This window comes from Bipolaris oryzae, assembly GCF_000523455.1.
Source record: "Bipolaris oryzae ATCC 44560 unplaced genomic scaffold scaffold_7, whole genome shotgun sequence".
Lineage (NCBI taxonomy): Eukaryota > Fungi > Ascomycota > Dothideomycetes > Pleosporales > Pleosporaceae > Bipolaris > Bipolaris oryzae.
Window position 1 is genome coordinate 72,644 of NW_006911283.1, and position 23,643 is coordinate 96,286.

Below are 23,643 nucleotides of genomic sequence, written 5' to 3' on the forward strand. Positions count from 1 at the left end.
ACATTCCATAATCCACATCCCTACTCCCCCGAACGCACAGGCGCGCTCCAATCTCCCAGCCCGATCATTAAGCCAGCCGAGCTATGATCACAGAGTCATTCCGCTTTCATCTTCACTAGAACTTCCTGAGCTACGGAATACTACCCGTCTACCGTGGTCCCGGGCACGTCTCCACACGTCCTCCCAACCGTCGTCTCTCATTTTCTCGACATTCCCGCACCTGCATCAACCTGGACCCTTACAACACCCTCCTATCGCATCTCACCCTTCGATACGCACTGAACTCCCCCTCCCCCTCCAGCTTGTCGACACATCATCCCCTCTACCTCTACTGGACCTTTTCGTCACTCCCACAAACTCGACCCCTCGAATGACATGAACTAAAACCGTCCCGCCATCAAACACCACCATCCAAGGACTTGTTCTACAGGCCAGTCTCACCTCTACCCGTGACATGGTCTCACCTTCTCCTTTCTAACAACCCTACAGTCCTTTTTTCCCCCATCAGGAGCATCTGCTACCAACAGATCTTCCAATACATAATCCACTGACTGCATAATCACATCAACATGCATCCAGAGTCACAAGTCCAGCCTCACGGCTGGGCATCCCTCGAAGAGAGGTATGAAGTGATGAAGGAGATTGGTGACGGCAGCTTCGGCAGTGTCGCACTTGCCCGCGTCCGAACTGCTGGCTCTCACATTGCCCGCCGCGGCACACTAGTAAGTACACGATGACAACAGTGACATTGACCCACAGACTGACGCGCTTTCCAGGTGGCCATCAAGACCATGAAGAAGACATTTGATTCATTCTCAAGCTGCTTAGAGCTACGAGAAGTCATCTTCCTGCGATCACTACCACCACACCCTCACCTGGTACCAGCCCTGGACATTTTCCTGGATCCTTACACCCGTAGGCTCCACATTGCCATGGAGTTCATGGATGGTAATCTGTACCAGCTCATGAAGGCCCGCGAGCACAAGCCCATGGATGCACACAGCGTGAAGAGCATCCTCTTTCAGATCATGTCCGGACTGGAACACATTCACGACCGCGAGTTCTTCCACCGTGACATCAAGCCAGAGAACATCCTCGTTTCCACATCGCAGCAAAACGACACATCGCACCCCTTCCGTCGCTACTCCGCCATGATGACACCGCCATCGACGCCACCAGTATACACGATTAAGATTGCCGACTTTGGACTCGCCAGGGAAACCCACTCCAAGCTTCCTTACACTACTTATGTTTCGACCCGGTGGTACCGCGCTCCCGAGGTCCTATTGCGCGCCGGCCACTACTCAGCACCAGTCGATATTTGGGCCGTTGGCGCTATGGCTGTTGAGATTGCTACATTGAAGCCGCTGTTCCCTGGTGGAAACGAGGTCGATCAGGTATGGAGAGTTTGCGAGATCATGGGCAGTCCCGGAAGCTGGGTCAACAAGAACGGTCAGCGAGTTGGCGGTGGTGAGTGGAAGGACGGAGTCAAGTTGGCACAGAAGCTAGGCTTCTCTTTTCCCAAGATGGCACCGCACTCGCTCGACACGATCCTTCCCTCGCCACAATGGCCAGCTAGTTTGGCCCAGTTTGTCACATGGTGTCTCCTATGGGATCCCCGAGCTAGGCCTACATCCCGACAAGCTCTCGAGCATGAATACTTTCAGGATGCCGTTGATCCCCTACGGCTCAAGTCTTCATCGTCTCGACTGTTGGGCCGCAAGGGCTCTGAACTCTCTGGAAAAGACTCGCCTGAGGCCTCACCTAAGCTCACATCAAAGACATCCTCATGGCTCCGCCGATCGTTGGTCGCTCGCGAGAGTGCCCCAGCAGTGCCTCAGCACAGCACTGTGAAGCCCCCCCTATCACCTGCACAAGCCAGTTCTGGTGATGCGAGTGGGTCGACTAAGCAACGTCCCAATGCCACTAAGCGAGCTACGTGGACAAACGGGGTTTCCAACAATGGCGCGCCTATCCCCATTCTGCCTTCGATTAAGCCAATCTCACCGCTTTCTGCCGAGGTGACTGCACAAGCCAATGTTCGTGCCAACAACGAAGAGCTGGCTGCAAAGAAGATTGGTCGCCAGCTGTCTGTTGCTTCACACGGCAATCACTACGCAGACGTGCACCGCCAAGAGGCCGAGCGGGCACTGAATGGTCACTCCGACGTTGCTTCTCCTGTCAGTGGACACAAGGAAGGTTTCTTCTCACACCTCAGGAAGCGCGCTCGACGCCTGTCAGGTCGGTACCAAACCCCGATGTCGCCGAACTCGGATGACATTGAGGCCAACGCCGGATGTGCACCCTGGGCCACTGCCAGCAGCAGCGCTAGGCAGTCTTTGATCATGGAGCAGTCACCAGCTCCAGCCCCGTCAGCCTCGACCTCGGACTTTTCTGAGTTAGACAAGGCGTTGCAGCATGTAAGAGATAGCGTGGAAGCCCATTCCCAACAGGCTGGCTCAATAAAGAGCGGGCGCGTTGCATCGAATCCCATGCTTAAGCGCCACCACTCGGTCCCACATGGACCTGAGCCACGAAACGGAGAGACGAGTGGCGGTGCTCCTGTCTCGAGCAGGACACGTCGTGCGCTTCAAAACAAGTCCAACCCATCCAATCGGTACGAGACACCAAACGAAGAAGAGGAGCTCCTCAGCGAGGTCCTCGCATCAACCCACAAGGCTACGAAAAAGCTGGACAACGAAAAGTCTGGCCCTGCTGCATCTTACCTGACACCCTCACCGTCGTCAAACCGAAACAGCGTCGGTTTTGGACAGTCGGCGTACGCGACCCCCAGCAAGCCCATGGACATTTCCAAGACTCGCCCCAATGACAACGACTCCGTGTCCAAGTGGCCAACACCACCATCCGATGGCGATCTGGATTGGGCTTCGAGTGTCGCGGCTAGCCTCATGGCTGCCCAAACCCGACACCGATGATATCCAACCGTACGGGACCCGTACTTCCTTTCGCCTTGCCTTCGCTGCATGTTCCTTCATCCGTATAATTGTAATTTGGGTCACCGTACCCGCTCCTTGTCGCTTCCTATACGACCCTACGACCTTGAGCTCTCCCGTCTGGAACGGTGCACGATTACAGAAAGATAGACACAGACGCGATGCGCTACAAAGCCCTCAAAAGCAAGCGCATCTTCTGGGACGGTGTTATAGGCGTCATAACACATCACCATCGTCCTTCGCGCCCCCACCATCATTTGACCTTTTTCGCAACAGGAATAGTTGCCCTTTTCACCCTCATTTCCACATTCGTTCTGTAACAACACAACACATTTCCTTTTATCAATCATCTTCTCGGGTGGCATCTTACTTTCAACATCTGGTGGGCAGTACCCAAATATCGTGTTATTTTGGGGGAAAGTATCGAGACTTCGCACATTTGGCGGACATAGCACACGCCAGTGGCTCCCCATGCAACATGGTTTGTCGGGTTGAGCCCTGGCTTTTCAGTTTCGGAATCTGTTTATTTTTTTTTCGGCGCACGCCCGCGCCATGTTCAAGTAGGCAACGGCGCAGAGCGTCCTCTTTCATTATACCTTACTAGACCGAGTGTTTTTTTCCTTTAACTGTGCTTCATTTCGTTGGCGGATACCCCAATTTGTGTATTTGGCGAGTACCTCACATCACACATTACCTTCTTACTATATATCCTTGTTTGGTTAAATGGGGAGAGGGAAGGGGAAAAGAAGGAAATTGGACTTCTTTGGAATAACTTTGGTCATACACTGGTTGGTTGGTTGGTGGGTTAGTGGTGGGTTGTCGGTGTTTGTTGTAAAGAATAACTTTGAGCGATCAACTGCCTTCTTCCCTCTACATACATTTTCCCTCTCCCAGACTCTCTCTCTCTCTTTCTCTTTCTCCTTGCGTCCTATCTCACAAAAATGCAACACACACTGTCTTGTTGCTTGCGTTTTCTCGTCATCTCCTAGCGTCTCTTTGTTTTTTTGCATCCTTTTTCTTGCGTCCTTTTTTCTCCTCGCCCTTTCCTCGCCCGATAGTGGCTACTCAAAACCTTGTAATATTGTAATACGGACGGACATAGTATATTTTGTATTATAGCCCAGGATGGCTTTTAGTCCAGTTCACATACAGCAAACAAACAAACAAAGAAATATTTGTATGTACCATGTTATTCGGCCTTTTCTCCTAGTACCTTGGCCTCTCTTTGTCTCCTCCCTTGGCTACATGGGGTGGAAAGGGGAGTTTGATACCACCAGCTGCCCTTTCCTATTCCTTCTTTCCTTTTGAACAAGTAGATTTCTCCATTCACTAGAACTACCCATCTCCTCCTGTATACTTGTCATATATCTCGTATGTATCCCCATCCTCCACTCAACTCTAGTTTAGCAACATTCTATCCGCATCTATCTACCCATCTGGTTTAGCCCTTTCTTTACCCCTACCTACTTTATCTATACACAAACATGCACACATTACCAAGCACCATCCTTCGGACCGTCCCAGCCCAACCCTTCTTCCCCCTCCCATGCTCACCAAGCTCACCCTACCCTACCCTGCTCTGCCCTGCCCTGTCCTGCCCCGTCACGCCATCCTGAACCCAAATCCCAGCCCAAACTTCCCTCTCGCCCACTACCCCGGTCCAAATTGCTGACATCTCATGCGTTCTGGGCCGAGACAAAAAAAACCCCTACCATGTCAGTCGACCAACCCTTTGGGCGTTATTCGCACTCATCCATCTGTGCTTTCCCCCCCTCCCTCTCTCTCTCTCTCTCTCGGGCAAGCTAAACTAAGCTAGCTTAGCTTTGCTACGTGAGAGGGCGAATACTTACAACTGTTTACATGGATATGATTTTTTTTCCTAAAACAGTGTGAAACCACGGCGTTGCCGTATGGTCTTTTCTTGGATCTACTTACCCGGGGGATACGAGGGATGAGGCGGTGCCCGAGGGTCCAGTAAGACGCACGCACGTTATGGCCGGTAAGTCGGGTACGGTCGGGTTATGTACATACGTACGTAAGTATGTGTGAGGGGTTTTGGAAAAAAAGAAGGGTCTTTTTTGGGGGGGTGGAGGGGGGGCCGGGGTTAATGGGGACGAAAGGATAGAGAAGGAGGACCCTTTGCTGGTTCGGTAGGTATGTGTGTGTGTGTACCCTGGTTATCTTTTTTTTGGTTTACACACTTTACTCAGCTGCTGTGCATCACACTCCATTCGTCCAAGACAATGGGCTGAGCAAGCAAACTTGGATGTCCGTATCACTCTGGTTTCTTTCCCCATTCACGAATGATAAATCGTATGAAGATGTGTCAATACGGCGTGTTAAACCATCGTTAAACCTAAGCTAGTCCTAATCTGGTTATTTCTCTCTTTGACCTACTCGACGTTCCGGTCAATGATGCAAGTTGTACAAACCTTGAACCATGACGTTTACTACTTCCCTTCCCCCCTCCCTCCTCCTCCTACCTTCTTCCCTGGAGTACCTACCGAATTTAGACTTGTATGTAACTTGTACATACCCACCCCAGTCCCATGTTAGTTTACGCCCCCAAAAAAAAGCTCGTGCACTAAGGTGCGACAAAAGGTGGCCTCCTGCTGAATTGCAACCGTGCACTGTTGATGTCCGTGTGTATGCGCTCGAGTCAGTGTGTGCTGGGAAATAGCCGGGCATCCAGGGTTATCGTTGTCAGAGGGAAAGGAAAAAAAGAGTGTGCGTGTTTGGGCGGGTGGCGTGCGGAATGGGGCGGTTGCGGGCCGTTGTTTTGGGTGTAGTGTAGCCGTAGGAAAGGGAGGGAGGGAAGGGAGCGGACGGACGGGAGATGTGTGGTGATGTGTGAGTAAAGTATATTGGGGGTGGTAAGGGCGATAGAGTTGGGGACGAGTCAGATTATTATTACAGACACACACACACTTGGTTGTGGAGGAATAGAGATGCTGATGTTTTCATATACTTCATGGTCCTTAAACCAGGAACTGTTGTTGTTGTAGATTCAAGATAAACATTCCTTAAATGCAAGCGAGTAAGTTCGTAGATCCCTCGAGATGCTCTAACACCAACCCGTATTCTATAGAACGCCTGTCTATGCTGATCACAGTGGAAAGGAAGAACTACCACCCACCACCAGCCGTGACAGCCAGTCCAGCCACTCGTTCCATATCGCTCTGCTTCTTCTTGCCTACATCGCTTTCGACCTTGATGTACGACGTATATATCAGCTTCTGTTGATCAACACCTGTAATATGTGACCAATGCGCCATCATATCCTTCATATGCGATCTCGATATCCCGTCCACAATATCCTTGGAGGCATGGCCATTTGTACTGGCGGCATTGCCCATTTCGTCTTCCGAGTCTGTACCCGAAAAGTATGCTTCGTCGACTCTTGCCAACCACTCTTTTTGCTCCTTTGGACCAGGCTTAGGTACGGGCGCATCGTCATTTGCTTTCTGTATGCCCTCGTAGACGCGAACCTCTTCAACCTCTTGCACCTTGATCTGTCCACCTCCGTTTGTGCATCCGCCTGGGCAGGCCATGACCTCGACATATGCATAATCTTTTACGCCTTCGCCTGCTGCTCCGGCTCCACCTGGTTTCCTACTGATGCCCGTCTTGCCACCTGGCAGCCTGCTTGCTCTTGCTGGCTTCAGCCTTCGTACCAAGTTTTGGATGTTGCGGAAACCGTAGAATCGTGCTGCCTTGATGATGGTTTCTGAGCCTTGAACCACTGAGTATTCCACCACATCGGCATTGCGACCTCTTACTACTGATATTGAAGACCCTGGATTTCGTGCCTGATATGTTTGTAATATGTGGTATAGGTAACCTCCAGAGGGTCCTGCGGCAACACTCTGATTCTTCCGGCATGAAGAAGGGAATAAGAAAGCATCCAGTTTAGGATCGGGGAATGGTATTCGATCTGATTGAGAAAGTGGGGACCGAGGAAGATTGGCAAAGTTGATACCACGGACGGCGGCAAGATGCAGCAGTTCACGAGCAGTAATGACGCAGTCAGTGTCCCGTATCTTCTCCTCGGACTGGTTGTAGCTCGGTAACCAGGCAGCAGATGTGAGTTCGCCACGACTAGCTTCAAGCTTCTTGTCAAAGCAAGGCATGATTGCTAGATGCCATATCTGCGACGGATGTACGTGGTAGCGTTCGCTGAGGACAGACTTTACCAACGTGCCAGTGAGCGCCTGCGGTGACTTGAGGCGCGAAAGGTGTGGCAGAACGTATGGGTGTGTCTTTTCGGCATAGCATATCCATCCAGGACATGCTGATGTGAGGATAGGTGCCTTTGGTATGGTATCAATTGCGCCTTCAGAGCCGGGTTGTGGTGACGCTTTTGCTGTTGCGGGTGAGAGCGCATTTGTAACCTCGTCTGCTGCTGCTACCAGACAGGCCTCTCTCATGGCGTTTGTATCAATGACCCAGGTAAAGTCACTTCCTTTGTCGCCGCCAGTTCTCAATCCATTTGGTCCGCTGAGAAGCTGTGAGATCATGTTCCCAGCCTCTACTTCGGAAACATTGAAAACGGCTGCCAGGCTCGCGCGCGTCTGCGGTGAAACGCTTGCGACGAATAACTTTCCCTCTGTCTCATTCTGGCTCCTACTTACAGCGCCGTTTGTTCCGTTATGCCTGTACCCGTTTGCGGCGCCATTCGTCCCGTTTTGTGCCTGCCATGGAGCGCGCAGCGATCGGTATTTATCGAGCGTCGTTAGAACTTCTGTATGCGATTGCAACGAGACCAGCACTGCTTCCGCGCTAGTGACACACCCTGAACAAGCGAGACAGTCTGTCAGCGATATCGAAGCGGGTGGTGGCGGTTGCGAGGCAGCGGCCTTTTCTTCCGTCGTGACTTCGTAAGCATTCTAGCAGATTAGTATGCGCCCGACCCTGAACCAATATAAACAAGGAGCCTACCGATGTCTCTTCTTGCTGCACAGGAAGTGTTTCAATAGGTTTTATGCACGCGACACCCGGCGATATGAAGTCGTTTAGGTCATCTGCAGAAAGAATGGCACTCATAGTGCGCGAAAGATTGGCGGGGAGAAACGAGGGGTGGCAAGCGTCGGATATTGCAGTAATTCAAGAAAGAATATAAATTTGACCGTTAGGCGAACAGACAAGAAAGATAGCTGCCTGCGCAAGAGGATATCTGTTGCAAAACAAAAAGGAAAGAGGGACGCAGGCCAAATACATGCAAAGGATTCCTGGCCCGAAGCCGATGTCGCGGAGAATAGGACCCTTTGCGGTCACGTAACGCGCCAGCCTATCGATAAGCTTGCATTTCTAAAAGATTCGAATGACAAACCTCCGCGGCATTCTTGCCACACTGCCGACATTCCCCACTAGTTCTTGGTCTACCCAATCTCACGTGCATGTTCGACAGAAGTTTACAGCTGTGATATTAGGCATGGTTTATAGTTCGGTCCCTGAAAACGAATGATTGAACAAATCGGGGGTCCGAAGGAGGAGTTGTAGGTAACTGATAAAAAGAGTATTATACTGTGTGATCTGAGTGAAATACAGTAGCGTTAATACTATCTTCAACTTCTCTTGCTTCTCTCATCACATAATATATACCTTGTCACTCAAGCACCTCTTGCTCTCCACCTCACACAACCCCACTCCTCACATCGTCAGGCCTGCAAATCTTCATACAACTCAACTTCCCCTCCGGCTCCTGCCCGCTTTCAACCTGAACAAATAACGATTAAACGTTGAAAAGAGAAAGAAACTGAAGGTATCATAATGGCAAAAATGCTGAAGCGGCCGTCCCATTCACCCACGTACCCTCTGTCACCAAACGCCCGACGAAAGAAATATAAACAAAAAAACTCAAGGACTCGACTTATACATTGTACAAGGCCGCTGGGTATAAGGCGTTGCGCCGATCGTATGCTCGAATAGACCAAATGCATGCGGTGGCGGTTTCGGTTTGAGACGGCTCATGGTTATGTCGGAGCAAACGTTGCTTGTAGTTTGTGCTGTACGCCCAATGGTATCTTTGTACCGCACATGGCTATGCACGACTGGGGACTCCCAGGTTTCGAGAGTGGGTGCCGGGAGGGATCCAACAATGCTTCCGCTTCAAAAGAGCCGTTGCTGAAGCAGAGAGGATAACACTAAGCCCGGGTTGTGATAAAACGGAAGGTATTCGCCGTGAACTCCATGCTTGCACACAAGGCGTATGCTAATCGAGTGAAACGGCTTTCCACAAACAACTATATCCTTTCTGAATTCCAACCCTTTTGTGGTGGCTCTTCATTCAATCAATGGTTTTCGTACACCTCCTACAATCGAAATACCAAGAGCGCGTAGGCCTTCAGGGTCGTTGGATCGAATGATAGTGCTAGCAGGGAGCATAGGGTTTTCAGGTGCGACATGTGCGGCGTCCTTGGCGGCTTGTTCAATGGCTTCCATCTCTTGTTTGCAGCCAGCATGATCAAATGGACATACAACGATGGGCTGGCGGAGCAAAATATCTCGCGCTGATGACATTTGTGCCTGCGGCTGGTGAGCAGTTGAAAACAGAGTGTACCTGCCTCGGCTTACCTTTACCGTAAGATAATACTCAATCTTATACAGCGTGCCAGTTGTCGTAAAGCCATTTACAGCATACATTGGAAATTCTTTCTGTCCTCTGGGTATTATTCCTGCATTATCTCGTAAATCCTTTGCCGGGAAAACGAGCCCAAGATTGGTGAAATAGCCCGCTTCAGGCATCTTGACTCCGACTGCCTGTGTTGTTTTCACGAGTGTCTTCACCTTGCGTGTCGGTTCGTCTCCTTCGTGATTGAAAATAATCTCCTCATCTATCCCGACGGTAATCTTTTGTATTGTAACCTTTTTCGCCTTGTTCAGCCAGTCCGGGTTTGGACTCAGCTTGATGTACACGGAAACCGGATCGAGCGGGCCATAACTCCAACGCGGCAAACTTATTCCAAGGGTGACCAGGTGATCCGTCACTCGTTCTGCGCTCTCTGGTCGATTGTACATGCCAAATGTGGAGAGGGTATCATATCGTTGGATTGGTACTGCGAACGGGTATTTTTTCTGCTCCTGCGGTCCTTGCTGAACCGTCACGACGAGTTCGTAGAATGTCTCGGCCGTGCGACTCGGTAACTGTAAGCTTGCAGGCGGGACTCTCCGCGCTACTTCCTCGCCACCGCGTCCGTATGGTATAAAGATGACGAAGGGCAGGTCCATGCACAATACGCTTTCATACTCTTTCCCAGGCGAGCATCGGTATAGGAGCATTTCCTTGCCCACGATATCAGTAATTTCCTTGCGCGGGGCGGCCAAATGCTTCCTGGCGGCCGAATCGGCGGAGGGGTGTATCGTCTCACGACGGTGTAGGGCAATGGTAACGAGCGAGACATTGACGGGCGCCGAGATACCAACGAGTGGGCGGATCTCGACTTTGCCTTCTATTCGGGGCTGAAAAGTGTCAGCATTAGCCAAGTAGTGTTGCGAAAGGGCTGCGCGCCGGGCAGCGGCTCCAGGTGGGCAAATTGGAGTGCCAGATGTCCAATGACGAGGAGAACAGGCTAAGAGCACGTACAAGTGTAGCAGATATTCCAGGATAGCCGATCAGAAAGTTACTGTTTGGCGGTCCTGAGACGCGCACAAAGGCCGACATGTTTGAATCTCACAGCGCAAGCCTGGGACCGCAGCTGGCGCTGCATGAGCGTGACCGTGGCCTTTGAGCACCCAGGCCTCGCGTTGAATATGGTCGCTCGAGGGTGCAGTAAAGTGGGCGACCAAGTAGCTGTGCGGGAGGATGTGCTGGAGCTACTGGTAGGCAGCCTTGAGGGTCGCGGGAGTGTGGGGTTAGGGCAATGTAAGGCGCACGCCTCGAATCTTGAACCAGCGGGGTCTCTCTGGACGGGCGGCAGGGGAGCCCGAGGGTGCGCAGCGGGCCGACCGGCGAGGAGGCGAGGAATATACGAGATGGAGCGAGCGGGTGCGCGGGCAGGCTGGAGCCTGTAGTGGGTTACTATGTCCCAAGACTGGGTAGGGCTCTGGCTGTGTTGAGCGGAGCTGGAGTGGGAGCTTAGAGAGCTGGCGCGCCTAATGACAGAGTGGAGCACCAGACCAGGGCATATACCAGGGGCACGAGAAGGCTAGGGCAATGGCGATGATAGCGAATGCAGGGCGATTGCAACAGTGTACGTAGTGATGGGGCTGACGCACCATGTTCTAGCCGCGGCGAGGGTGGAGATGGTAAGCTCTCCAACCTCGCCGCGTCTGCTCCTACTTACCCATCTGCACGCGCAATCCTTTCCTCTGCCCAACACCACGACTACCACCACCGCCATGTCCGTTACCGTAAGTTCCAGCCAATCTCTTCCTGATGCTTTTTTCCGGAACACAACCTTCTGACCGCGCCAAGCTACATACTACCAAAGGCGACATCAAACTCGAAATCTTCTGCGAAACCGTCCCCAAAACTGCAGAGAACTTTCTCGCTCTCTGCGCGTCTGGCTTCTACAATGGATCGCCTTTCCACCGCATGATTCCCTCATTCATGGTTCAGACTGGCTCGCCCGCCTCCGATCCCAAGTCCAAGACTTCGACCTCCATCTTCGACACACCGAACCAGCTCTTCGAAGACGAAATCAGGCCAGCACTGAGACACAATGCCAGAGGAATCTTGAGTATGGCCAACAAGGGTCCCAACTCCAACGGTTCTCAGTTCTTCATCACTTTTGCGCCTGCCCCGCATCTGGATGGGAAGAATACCGTGTTTGGCAAGGTTCTGGAGGGCTGGGAGGTCTTGGATGATATAGAGCAGGTGCGGGTGGACAAGAAGTCGCGTCCACAGGAAAGGATTGAGATTAAGAATGTCACCATACATGCCAATCCTCTGGCAGGCTGAGCAACAAGTCAGGCAACGGAAACATCACACATGATAACATCACTCACTACGAGTATCGCACAAACACAACCACCGGCCATCAAACTAGGGATTTGGAAACTTTTTTTGTATTCATCGGGGCTGGCGAGGCCCTGGTATCTTCAGAAGCGCCGACCCATTGCAACAAGAGTCAAGGAAATCTACAGCACGTGGAATTGATCGAACCCTTATGCGCCATTGGTAGTCTCGCCATTGGTAGTCTCGCCATTGGTGGTCGCACCGTTCGTCGCCGCATGCTCTTCGTAACCCTCTGTCTTCATGTCCTTGAGACCCAGATCCTCCTCCTCTTCCTCTGTCCGCTCGTAGTCCTCGACCTTAATTTGCGGATCTGGCTCTGGTGCGGTGAAGCTCTGGACATAGCTGCTGGCAAGAGGGTCCTTAAGGATAATGGTGAACTTGTCGTCGCCGTTGATGGCTGCCGAGAGACTGTTGAAGAAGGTGTTCCACTTCTGTTTTGTCTCCGTGTTCATTGAATCACCGCCATCGCCAGCATCGAAAATCGAAGATCTCAAGTCGTCGCGTACTTGGGTAAGGAGACCTTCGATAGTTGTGAATCGGCCACCAAGTGTGCCGGGCTCAACACTGAGGTTGAGTTCAGGGCAGGACATGGCGCACGACTCAGCCTTGAGGATATCTCGCGACAGATCTTCTTTGTTATTGACTGCGACAGTGATAAGACGGCCCTTCTCAGGAACTTCACCACCAGTCTTAACTTCATTGCTGCGGTCTACTGCACGTTAGCGAATGATCATGTCGCATCTCTTAGGTTCCAACCTACATCCGCAATGGTCGCACACGGTGCTCATCAAGACTACTTGCTTGAAGTGAGGAATATTGACCATCTTCATGTTGGTAGTGCATGGCTTGGTGCATCCAGGACAACTGGCAGGGAACGAGTAAACTTGGTTCTCCAGAATGTCATCATCGTCCACGTTGTTCACCATGGGCTGATGAGCCGAAGGCATCTCAGGGTACATTTGCGAAGCGTGGTACTCTGGTCGAATCTCTGTGGCAGGCGCCTCGCCGCTGGTGTCTCCAAGGCCTAGCGCTTCGTTCTGTGCTGCAGTTCGCGCATACTCATTTCGAGAATATTTGCCCGCGGCGAGTACACTTGGAGGCTCAATCGATGAGTTGCCAGCAGGGTCGTCAACCGTCACCTTGAACGGCAATTTCTCTCCGCTGGCCATTTGCTTGATCGTGTTGATCACACCCTGTAGCTGCTCGTAAATCTCCGGTACTACTTCCTTTCTTTCATCCTGCTTTTGCTCCAAGTCTTGTGCGACCATGGTAAGAATTCCTTCAACGTTGGTCAGTTGCCCCCTTCCTGGAGGAATCTCTAGATCGATATCCTCGATTCGAAAGATCGCTGTGTCGCTCTTGATAACCTGTCGGTTGAGGTCGTCGGCGCTGTCGACCTTGAGGGAGAAGCGCACTCCTTTCTGTTGTATCTCACCAGCGGGCTGGACCTCGGAGTTTTTGAAATGGCAGTGCGGGCATGAGAAGGACATGAGGACGATCTCGCGGAAGAAGGGTATCCTGGTGAGGAGCAAACGAGTAGTTCCCTTGAAGAGTGTTAGTTGGTCAGATGAAAATCTTGTCGCTAGCTACACTTACATTTTCATGGCAGTTCATGCACAAACTTTCAATTTCATCGACAACTTTGCTGCCATCTTCAGTGTCTGGCTGGGCGCTGGCCTCCTCGACCTTGCGGCCCATGTCCTCAAAGAGGTCCTTTGCGAGACTTTTGTGCTGTGCCATGTTGAGATGGGGTATTTGATTTTTTTTTTCGCAGAATAAGGTGAAAGAGAGTGAATGCTGGTTTATGTGAGGTGACTATGCAAGTCCCGATGACGAAGGTGCTGGAATTTTTTTGAATCGCCCCGCGTCACATAGCGGGGGTTCGCTAAGCCGCGGCGCATCCTAGCAGCTAGCAAGGTGCGGTTACTCAGCCCTACAGAGTTCACATGGCAAAATCCATAAGGTCGAGGCCGCCACTGGCCGAGTTCTGCGACTTCTTTTTGTCGAGCATTGCCTGCAAGCCACCTTTGCGTGCCTTTTGTCTTTGCTTGCTGCTAGCATTCAGTGTCTTGGGCGCGTTGTCGACTTCTTTTGCCGGTGTTTTTGATGTTGGAATGGGCGCTGCATCTAGTACGGGTGCTGATTTATTATTCTTTCTGCGCGCTTTGTGTCGAAGTGCTTGAACTGTCTCCCGATGGCACATCAAGCAAGTATAGCGGATACTTTTCTCTAACCGTGGTAGCTTCTTGGATCCTTTGTTGTCTTTCCTTGAAGGGCCTTCACCGGGAAGGTGACTTGAGACTTTGCATGACCATCCTGGAATCATGATGTTTCCACAAGCGTTGCAAATGCTGCGTCGATAGGCATCGGCTTCTTTACTTGGAATTTCGATCTCAGCATCTTCGACAAACTTGTGGTGTGCCCTCCCAATAAATGCTGCTGCCGTTGGAGAAGAGACGGCAAGGAGCTGAGCAGCCTCTTGGAGGAATCTCGCCCGCGCATTGATTTCATCGTTTGGTGCCATTGTTGGAGCACCTGTGTGATCTCGGTGCAGAGCTTGGAAAGCTTTCTGCAGGTCCGATATCAGCACGTGCCTGCTTCTTATCATAACGCCGATCTCCGACGCTAGCAGCTGCAGGTCCCCTCTCGCTTGACAACTTTCTGGATTGGAGTGTTTGTTGTTAGCCTAGACCGCGACTGTTTGCGCCTATGTACTACACAAACCTTCAGTCAGTATTTCGGTTGCAGGCTCACTGAAACCTGCTGCTTCGAGACGCCAATCATGGCAGCGCCTGAATTAATCGAACAGCATGGGCTGCGGATAGCAGTCGAGGGTTGCGGTCACGGAGTGCTGCATGAGATCTATGCATCAGTCGCGAAATCATGCGAGATCAAGGGCTGGCCTGACGTGGATCTTCTGATCATCGGTGGAGACTTTCAGGTACGTATATTTCTCACAGTACTCTTACAGTAACCGACTTTGTAGGCTGTTCGAAATGCCTCAGATCTCAAGGCAGTATCAATGCCTTCGAAATACTACGCCATGCACGACTTCCATGAGTACTACTCAGGTGCACGCCTCGCCCCATATCTCACCATATTCATTGGGGGCAATCACGAAGCGAGCAATTACATGTGGGAGCTCTTCTATGGCGGGTGGGCTGCACCAAAGATATACTACATGGGTGCAGCCAATGTGATACGACTAGGTCCGCTGCGTATCGCTGGTCTGTCCGGTATCTGGAAAGGTTACAACTACAAGAAGCCTCACTACGAACGCCTGCCTTATAACAACGACGAGGTGAAGAGTATCTATCATGTTCGGGAGCTTGAAGTGCGCAAGCTTCTCCAAGTACGAACGCAAGTTGATATCGGACTGAGCCACGACTGGCCACGGGGCATGGAATGGAAAGGCAACTTCCGACAACTTTTCAAATGGAAGCCCGACTTTGAACAAGAGGCAAAAGACGGTACCTTGGGAAGTGTCGCTGCCAAAACAGTTTTGGAACGCTTACGACCACCTCACTGGTTTAGTGCTCACATGCATGCCAAGTTTCCTGCTATATGGGAGCACGTGGACATTTCGAACAACACAGAGCAAAGCAACCATACAGAAGGTGCGCCTGCAGCAGTAGTGAACGCAAGTGAGATTGATCTCGATGTGACAGATGCGGATGTGTCAGCACCAAAAAATGAGGCCGAAATCGACCTTGACATGGATGAAGACGAAGCTCCCGCCGCACCCGCCGTGGAGGACAAGGAGAAAGGCAAGCCTACGACGACCGAAAGTGAGTCCGAGATACCGCAGGACATTCGAAGTCTCTTGCCGGAATCTTTTTCGCGTCCGAAACTCGAGCCCGCACCGACGTTACCCTTCCCCAAGGACATCACGAATAAGACTACCAAATTTCTTGCACTGGACAAGTGTTTGCCTAAACGGAACTTCTTACAGCTACTGGAGATTGAGCCACACGCGCCTGGCGAGATACAGCGTCCGTTGGGGTTGCAATATGACAAGGAATGGCTAGCTATCACCCGCGTGTTTGCTGATCATGTGCAGATTGGCGACCCGCATTTCCAAATACCTCGAGACAAAGGAGATGCTTTCTACCGCCCACTTATCGAGAAGGAAATGGAGTGGGTTGAGGAGAACATAGTCAAGGCCAACAAGATGATGGTGCCGGAAGATTTTGCGCAAACGGCGCCTACGTATGATGCAGCATTGGGCATTCATGTGCAAGAGCAACCGAGTGAGTACACCAACCCGCACACCCAAGGATTTTGCGATCTAGTGCAGATTCCAAACGTGTTTCATGCGTCGGAGGAAGAGCGGGCACAGTTAGCATCATGCGGACCAAGGCCGGAACAGCAGCGGGCAAACCGAGGGGGAGGTCGAGGTGGGGGCAGAGGCGGCTGGGGAAAGAGAGGCGGTGGGCGCGGCCAAGGGCATGGAGGGCGTGGACGGGGCGGAAGAGGCGGACGTGGTCGGGGAGGGTGGTGATGAATGACCAGGTGCCAGACAGAAGACAGATGAATCCGGCTCCACGTGATGGCAGATTGGGCTGCTCTGCGCTGCAGAAGCAGACGAGGGCTGAGCTGGCAGCGCATGAGGAGGTTGGTATTTTGCCAGGCCTTGTATAGCTTTGTGGGGATTTGTATCTCGTGGTCAGCGTGAGCAGCACCGGCATATGCAGTCCCCGCATTAGCGATTTTAGCGACCAGAGTCGCAGGCAGGCACAGGGGAGCACATGCTCATGATGATGATGTACATTGATGGTTATATTGAATGCCCCAGAGACTAGCTGAAAGCAGAGTATATTCATGGACGGATGGGGCTAGCGTAAGGTAGTGGGCGTGGTGAGATGCAAACACTGGCCCTATGGGAGGCAGTTGACGTGATGGATGGCGCAAAAGTCTGGAGACTAACGGTTGTTACAGAGTCCGAGGCAGAGTCAGAGGTGCATCAGGGTCTAAGCGCACGACGGTTTGACGGCAGTCCCTGCACGATGATGTAGAAGAGGTGACGGTTTGCGGGACCGCAGCCGGTGCAAACTTCCGTCGCTGAAGAAGAAAAAAAGCGATTGGCCTTTTTGCAGCCGTTCGCCGGCAACAGGATCCGAAGTCGTTGCGCGTATCAGGCCGCTTCCGGACGACGATAATTAATAATAAGACGGTGGCTGTGATATTGGGTTGCGCCCTCGTCCTACGTCACAGACCGGGGAAGACACACAGATAGCCATGTCCTTGCCCTCGTGCCCAGTGGTGTGTGCCCAGTGTGCCCACCGCCCGCAGCGGGGCTAGACGGATACACGACACGACATGCGGAATGCCGTCTGCGGGCAGGCGAGGATTACAACACCACCAACGCGCGCTTCGATCGGAATACACTTTTTGGCCTCGGGCTTGTTTCGTACGCTGCCTGGGGATCGTATTGATCTGCACGCACTTGCTCACAGATTAGCCTTCTTGCTGCTCGTTTAGTCGGACTCGATATTGCACACTACACCTGCACCGCACAGAAAGGACAGCTGGAGGACGAACTTGTGGCAAAAGGATTGCGCGTGCTGCTCAAGAGGCTCCAGGGCTTATCGCTGTTGGGTGCACACCGCCAGGCAACAGGAGGCGACGAGGCGACTTGTGGTGCTGCCCACGGCTGCCGAGACGACGTGTGTGGTCTATGGCGCATCCAGATGGCTTGGGCAACCCTCACAAACGCCGTATTTCTGGCGAGATTGCTATTTTCAGCGCCTTCGTCGCCGGCAATAGTCAGTGACACACAGGTTGGTTGGACGCGGTTACGCCCGCTCTAATGCCAGTTGGCTCGCCCGTCGACAGGCCGTCCAGAACACGCCGGCACGTCATTCCCAGTCGTTAGCCCCGCCGTTATTATGCATCGAGACCATCGCGATCGGCAAGACCCTGAATCCCCGACCCCTGCCGTTACACACACACACACACTTTCGCTCTACAGCCGGTGCCCACCTGCTCATCTTATTTCACTCGCGCCCTGGGTGACCTTAAAAACCTTTCGCTGCCCTTGCATATCGTGCCTTTGTCCCTGCTCCTCGGCTCAATTCGTCTTACCACCCTTTCACCCATTCGCTCGTCATATCCCTCCGCTGCCACACTTCATTTCCGTTCCTCGTTCCTACTTACCATCTTGGTCAATCAATCCCAGACAACGCCACCCTGGATTCTGGAACGTCCTCCCCCCCTCGTTCCTTAGTGGTAAACGCGTGGACCCTGTTTCCTTTGGGAGGTGGATCTTATTATCAATCCAAGTCTATACCATTCAAGTAGACCTATATAGATCCACACGCCTCCCCCCCACACACATACACGCTACCCTTCTTCACAACTACCCACACATACCACTATACTATCCAACCACCAATTCCCACCACTACTACAATGGCATCCCGCTTCGTCGAGAACCTCGAAGAGGTCTCCATCAGCCACCCACACCTTAACGTTTCCCTGGACGACATCCTCGCAGAGGAACGCCGTAAGAGGTCTTCATCCCAATCATCAGGAAGTTCGGAACCTCGCCGCTCAGGAAGCACCTCTGCCGCCATGATGCCAACCTCGCCTACCACCGAAAGCAAAATCAAACGGGCCTTCACCATCGGCGGCAAAAAAGGTCGTCGCTCAACATGAGTGAGCACAGCCTAATGCGTTCCCCTTTGCATCAACGCCTGCCCTTCACACAACCCATCATGCAACCAACAATGGTTATACCACCATGCCGATTCTGTATGCGCCACATGATCTCGACCAAGTGTTGGAAGAGAAATACTAGTCGCACACCTGACGTACCATGGCCTCGTCATCTCTCCTCCCCCCTGTTGGCTCTAGCCAGCATTAAATGTCCGGGAAACGTCATCAATCCCGCCCACTCCCGCAATGTCGGCTACCTTGCCCCACCTGTACTACATCCTTCAACCCCGCTCCAATTGAGGCAACTTTCCTTATCTGAAAAAGAGAGAGAGAGAGAAGGAGAGAAGCCTGGTAATTAGTGTACTCGGCTAAGCATCGTTGTCCTGATTAGGGAAAGTCAATAGGAAGGACGGTGCCGAGGAAAGGAAATTGAGACGGGGGATTTTTTTTCTTTCGCACCTCTTATTTTTCCTCTCTGGACAGATGAAGAGGTTAAAAGTTTTATGATTCTGACAATATACGTACATGCTTAGAAACATGTATCGAATATTATTTATTTTACTCTCTACTCCAATAATTTCAACCGGCGTATCGGTTTGCGCCTCGCTGTGATGGTGTTGTTGTTGTTGTTGTTAATGTGCCACTGCCTGCACTGACATCACTGACATGTAGTACACCTAGGTGCACTGTAGGTCCAACAAACCCACTTTCCACAGGAACATGCCGTAGTACTATTCAACCTTTTTTAGCTATCTATGCAACACCATGACTCGTCATGATGATGGCCAAGTCGGCCTGACAATCCTCATCACTCTACTACCCCACTGACACTTGTATCCTATCTCATCGACGATTCACTACCTTCCTAGTGAAGATAATATATTGTCTTCTCGCCTTGGCCTTGGAACACTGGCTCGTAGCTGCCAATAGGCAAACCACTTGGTGTCTCCCTAGGTATTCGCATATACAGGCGCATAAATAAGGCGCGAATAGTGTATGCTTGCTGCTGGAAGAGATCTCGACCTGCTGGAAGAAAGAGGTGTATATTGGAGTGTTGCATGGGAGGGGCAGATTATTGGAAGATGGAGAAGAGGAAGGAAAAATGGGGTGGTTAAGAAAACTTGGGGTATAAAATCACCGGTTGAGTCTAAATACTTAAAGACGTCGTTGGAACTAAGACGTGTCGCAAGAATAGCGTAGGGAATAATGTAACCGACTTGATTGATCGAGGACTAGTCTGCACAAAATGTCTTCTCAACACTGGATCCGACCACGTCTAGCGGAAACCAACATTAGCGTCCCAGTGCGGCCGCATGCCGTCACGACAGAAACGGCAGTCGTGCAGTTCAACCAAACATGGCCCTTTAAGTCACAAAAGAGACACTGGTGGCTTATCCCATGCATTTATGGTCGTGTATATCAACCCGCCCTCGCCAACAAGCGGCTCTTAGTCCGTGGTATCTCATATCAAATCGTCATGCCCATATCGTCCGTCTTCTCGCTCGTCAGGTTCGAGTCCAGCGCTTATTTCTTGCCAGACTTCTTGATGCCCTGGGATCCCGTGTTAAGGGGACCCTTGCCCTTTCCGACGGTCTTGGCAAGTTCCTCGCGCGCCTTCTTGTCTGTGTATATTGTCAGTCAACTTGTCCATAGGCTGGTTTGTGCGTGTGGTGGTGGCGCTTCAGAAAGCGAAAGCCCGGGTGGAAGGGGATGAGTGGTGGGAAACGTACCGGCAGCGAGCTTGTTCTTGTATGCAATGTCGTCCTCGTCGAGCTCGGCAGCCTTCTTCTTGGGCTTCTTGTTGTGAATGGGGTTGGTGCCCGCTGAGTTGCCGCGTTAGCCTTGTGCGGGAAATATAACGTCGTTTGCTTGACCCCGCATCGTTTGTGCGCAGAGGCTATAGTGTTTACGCACCTCCTTGTCCTGAAGGCATTTTGAGTGTGGGTTGTGTTACGAGATAGGTTTTTGGGGCGAAAGGTTGGAGTGGAAAGTATTCACTGGAGGCGTGGAAAACGAGGGTTGGTTGCGGGCGGTGAGAAAGGGTCTCGGTCTCGAAGCCTAGGAAAAGTGGGATGGTCTGCACCGCCACCGTTTCGTGGCTCATCATCACGTGATTTTACTATCTACCTGGGATGAATCCATCTTAGCGCTGACCGACTTTAGTGGTTGCTAGTACATATCTTGGGTAGACTACAACATGTTGCGCAATACGTGTATTCAACCAGCCACTCAATCCTATATGTGTAACTGTGCTCGTGTTCCTTTGATCTCTCCGAGGACCAATAGGCGACGTATGTATTGGCACTTGCTGGTTTCAGCACGGGGGTCAGCGCGCTCCATCACGCCAGCCCACACGGCTCCACCGCTGGCTATCAAGCCATACCCTCTGGCATGAATCATGGAACTTTTACAATTCAGCCCTATTGTCACGTCTATGATTCCATCGAGCGACTTTGCAACAACCGAGATGGTAACGCTTAAGGGGCGCTACACTCAGACACTGACAAGCACCATGCTGGCAAACCCGAAGTTCTGTTGACGTGAAAATAAGACAGCCCAGCCTGGAGCCAAAAGCTTCCCGCAGCTGTAATTTCCTTGAGTCTGGGCTTGGCCTGCTTGCGGTGAAGCAACTACTACTCATTTGCGACTAAGCAGCCGACAATCTTGACCACTCCGAGGTTAGAGCAAGCACTGATCGCTCTGTCGGCTCTAACCCGAGCTGCAAACCCCCGAAAACAACGGCGCTTCAACGCTTTGTCACATAGTGCCTATTCGTGGAAAATCACCTGCGATGACACCCCAATCCACCAAAGTGGATAGCGTCTCCTTATTACGAGCAAACCATCGAGCCTCGAGGTTCCCCCAGGATTCACTAAATACGGTATGATGGGGTTGAAGGTGCTGAGCGTAGACGCTTTTTGGCACTAGAGCAAGTTGTTGGAGCTTTCCAAGCGAGATGATTCGTGGTGATATGGGGTTCCCGGAGTAGCGGCAGACTACGAAGATTAGGTATGTTGGTATTAGCGTTCCGAGCCCATGGGGTTATATGGGCCTTGCTATATTCAATGATAGCTATTCCCCTATGGGCAGATACGAACGTGCCATGTATGTATATATGGCCAACCCAGTCTCCCCTGTTTGCTCTCCAGTCCTGAGCTCCACGGATCAACCGCTGTATACTCTGCGGAATTCGAGCCGGACACACCCTTTTTGATTGCTTTGTTTGTATCGGTGTTTCGAGAGGTAGATCCAAAGAGTCAACGTCAAGATGGTTTCCGCAACGAGAGCGTACAACTGGTACATCTCACTTGTTGCAGCATCATGCATGGTTCTGTACGGTTACGATGCATCTGTTTTCAACGCGCTTCAGAATTCCGATCATTGGAAGGCTTATTTCAATAAGCCGGGGCCTAATATCATTGGGGCCATTAACACCTCCTATACCGTCGGAGCTGTTGTAGCAGGATTCTTCATGGTGAGTCATTATTGAGGGAGGAATAACATCAAGTATACTAACGTTGTATATAGGGTGGTCCTCTTGCAGATTTTGCTGGTCGAAGAGCGGGTATGGCTGCTGGCGCGATATGTGTTATTATCGCAACGTTGATGCAAACATTCGCGCCCCGTGGTCAAATTGGTGTCTTCATCGTCGGTCGCGTCCTCATCGGTATCGGGCAAGGTCTTGCGCTCACAGCTGGATCCATCTTTATTTCCGAAGTATGCCCGTCTGAGATTCGAGGCAAGATCATGTCTTTCTGGCAAATGTTCTACTCGGTTGGCTCTTTCATCGCCTACTGGATCAGCTTCGGCACATCCAAGAATCCGAAGAAGCTTGGTGAGTGGGACTGGAAGATTGTTGTCATCTTCCAGATGCTCGTTCCCATCGTCATTCTGTCTCAAGTCTTCTTCATACCAGAGTCGCCTCGCTGGTACGTGCAGAAGAGTCGTGACTACGAGAAAGCTCGTCAGTCGCTCCGTCGTATCCGCGACACCGAAGAGGAGGTCGAAGTCGAAATCACGACTATCCGAGAGGCCATTGAATTCGAAGCCGAAGCTATCTCCTCCGGATATTCTGCTCTCTGGAAAGACAAGTCAATCAGGAAACGCATGTACATTGCCATGATTATAAACGGCGGCCAGCAAATCACCGGTCAAGGCACTCTCAACACCTACAGTTCAATCATTTACAAGAAGGTTTTCGAAAGCGCCGACACAATCTCGCTCATCAACGCGCTCAACGCCACCTTCAGCATTCTCTTCACTCTCAACGCAACATGGACCGTCGACCGCTTCGGCCGCAAGTTTCTCTTCATCGTCGGCGGCATCGGCATGGGCCTATGCATGTTGATCGCCGCGACCGTCGAAACTCAAACATCCTCACTCCCCAATGGCGCAAAGTCGCAGCCCGTCGGCATATCCATCGTCTTTATCATGTTCCTGTTCGCCTTTTTCTGTAAGTTTCTTCTTCACCTTCCCTTCAAACCCCAGCTCACGCTAACGACATACAACAGACAAACCCTCCTGGGGCGCAACCGTCTGGATCTTCACGGCGGAAATCTTCTCCATGAACGTACGCGCGCAAGCCGTAGGCATGTGTTCGCAAACCCAAAACGTCGTCAACTCCATTGTCCAGCAGTTCTTCCCCATTTTCCTCAAAAATGAAGGGTTTTACGCCTTCTACATGTTTGCTGCTATCAACATCCTGCTTGCGGCTTTTACGTGGTTTTTTGTTCCAGAGACGAAGCAGGTTAGTCTAGAGGAGATGGATGCTCTGTTTGGCGGAAAGAACCACGTGACGGAGGGTGCTGCAATTGAGAAAGGGGAGCAAAGGGGAGAGAGCGTGGGTGGTGAGAGTGTGAGGGAGAAGGGGGCGACGGATAAGGTTGAGAGGGTTTGATACGGGTGATGTGGAATTCGTGGACGGATACTCTCGTACCAGAGTGTAGCCAATCTGCCATGCTGCATTACGACCTTTTTGCAGCCAAACCATGGTTCTAGCTGTCATGACACTTAATTTTCAACGTGGTTTACGAAACTAATCTACTATATATATATATATATATATATGAAAGGGTG

The 23,643-nt window shown here is 51.6% G+C and overlaps 10 protein-coding genes across 10 annotated transcripts; 5 read left to right on the forward strand and 5 right to left on the reverse strand.

Annotated features, from left to right (window-relative positions):
- Positions 1 to 569: 569 nt before the first annotated feature.
- Positions 570 to 2,936, forward strand: COCMIDRAFT_32481 (uncharacterized protein; the record flags this gene model as incomplete). The annotated part of the gene is made up of 2 exons (XM_007685086.1): positions 570 to 722; positions 777 to 2,936. The coding sequence occupies 2 exons, from the start codon at positions 570 to 572 to the stop codon at positions 2,934 to 2,936; spliced, it is 2,313 nt and encodes a 770-aa protein (XP_007683276.1).
- A 3,143-nt stretch (positions 2,937 to 6,079) lies between these two features.
- On the reverse strand, positions 6,080 to 7,997 carry COCMIDRAFT_22257 (uncharacterized protein; the record flags this gene model as incomplete). The annotated part of the gene is made up of 2 exons (XM_007685072.1): positions 6,080 to 7,840; positions 7,893 to 7,997. 2 exons carry the CDS (start codon positions 7,995 to 7,997, stop codon positions 6,080 to 6,082), a joined length of 1,866 nt encoding a protein of 621 aa, XP_007683262.1.
- Positions 7,998 to 9,236: 1,239 nt separating this feature from the next.
- COCMIDRAFT_32483 (uncharacterized protein) lies at positions 9,237 to 10,614 on the reverse strand (the record flags this gene model as incomplete). The annotated part of the gene is made up of 3 exons (XM_007685087.1): positions 9,237 to 9,485; positions 9,528 to 10,412; positions 10,537 to 10,614. 3 exons carry the CDS (start codon positions 10,612 to 10,614, stop codon positions 9,237 to 9,239), a joined length of 1,212 nt encoding a protein of 403 aa, XP_007683277.1.
- A 677-nt stretch (positions 10,615 to 11,291) lies between these two features.
- Positions 11,292 to 11,853, forward strand: COCMIDRAFT_22259 (uncharacterized protein; the record flags this gene model as incomplete). Its single annotated transcript, XM_007685073.1, has 2 exons — positions 11,292 to 11,303; positions 11,368 to 11,853. 2 exons carry the CDS (start codon positions 11,292 to 11,294, stop codon positions 11,851 to 11,853), a joined length of 498 nt encoding a protein of 165 aa, XP_007683263.1.
- A 206-nt stretch (positions 11,854 to 12,059) lies between these two features.
- COCMIDRAFT_32485 (uncharacterized protein) lies at positions 12,060 to 13,650 on the reverse strand (the record flags this gene model as incomplete). Its single annotated transcript, XM_007685088.1, has 3 exons — positions 12,060 to 12,619; positions 12,671 to 13,454; positions 13,507 to 13,650. The coding sequence occupies 3 exons, from the start codon at positions 13,648 to 13,650 to the stop codon at positions 12,060 to 12,062; spliced, it is 1,488 nt and encodes a 495-aa protein (XP_007683278.1).
- A 202-nt stretch (positions 13,651 to 13,852) lies between these two features.
- Positions 13,853 to 14,434, reverse strand: COCMIDRAFT_82589 (uncharacterized protein; the record flags this gene model as incomplete). The annotated part of the gene is made up of 1 exon (XM_007685119.1): positions 13,853 to 14,434. The coding sequence occupies one exon, from the start codon at positions 14,432 to 14,434 to the stop codon at positions 13,853 to 13,855; it is 582 nt and encodes a 193-aa protein (XP_007683309.1).
- Positions 14,435 to 14,692: 258 nt separating this feature from the next.
- Positions 14,693 to 16,411, forward strand: COCMIDRAFT_82585 (uncharacterized protein; the record flags this gene model as incomplete). Its single annotated transcript, XM_007685120.1, has 2 exons — positions 14,693 to 14,851; positions 14,897 to 16,411. The coding sequence occupies 2 exons, from the start codon at positions 14,693 to 14,695 to the stop codon at positions 16,409 to 16,411; spliced, it is 1,674 nt and encodes a 557-aa protein (XP_007683310.1).
- Positions 16,412 to 18,321: 1,910 nt separating this feature from the next.
- Positions 18,322 to 18,567, forward strand: COCMIDRAFT_1115 (uncharacterized protein; the record flags this gene model as incomplete). Its single annotated transcript, XM_007685052.1, has 2 exons — positions 18,322 to 18,415; positions 18,467 to 18,567. 2 exons carry the CDS (start codon positions 18,322 to 18,324, stop codon positions 18,565 to 18,567), a joined length of 195 nt encoding a protein of 64 aa, XP_007683242.1.
- Positions 18,568 to 20,091: 1,524 nt separating this feature from the next.
- Positions 20,092 to 20,500, reverse strand: COCMIDRAFT_32488 (uncharacterized protein; the record flags this gene model as incomplete). Its single annotated transcript, XM_007685089.1, has 3 exons — positions 20,092 to 20,189; positions 20,298 to 20,390; positions 20,482 to 20,500. 3 exons carry the CDS (start codon positions 20,498 to 20,500, stop codon positions 20,092 to 20,094), a joined length of 210 nt encoding a protein of 69 aa, XP_007683279.1.
- Positions 20,501 to 21,835: 1,335 nt separating this feature from the next.
- COCMIDRAFT_82775 (uncharacterized protein) lies at positions 21,836 to 23,464 on the forward strand (the record flags this gene model as incomplete). The annotated part of the gene is made up of 3 exons (XM_007685121.1): positions 21,836 to 22,042; positions 22,096 to 23,020; positions 23,079 to 23,464. The coding sequence occupies 3 exons, from the start codon at positions 21,836 to 21,838 to the stop codon at positions 23,462 to 23,464; spliced, it is 1,518 nt and encodes a 505-aa protein (XP_007683311.1).
- Positions 23,465 to 23,643: the final 179 nt, after the last annotated feature.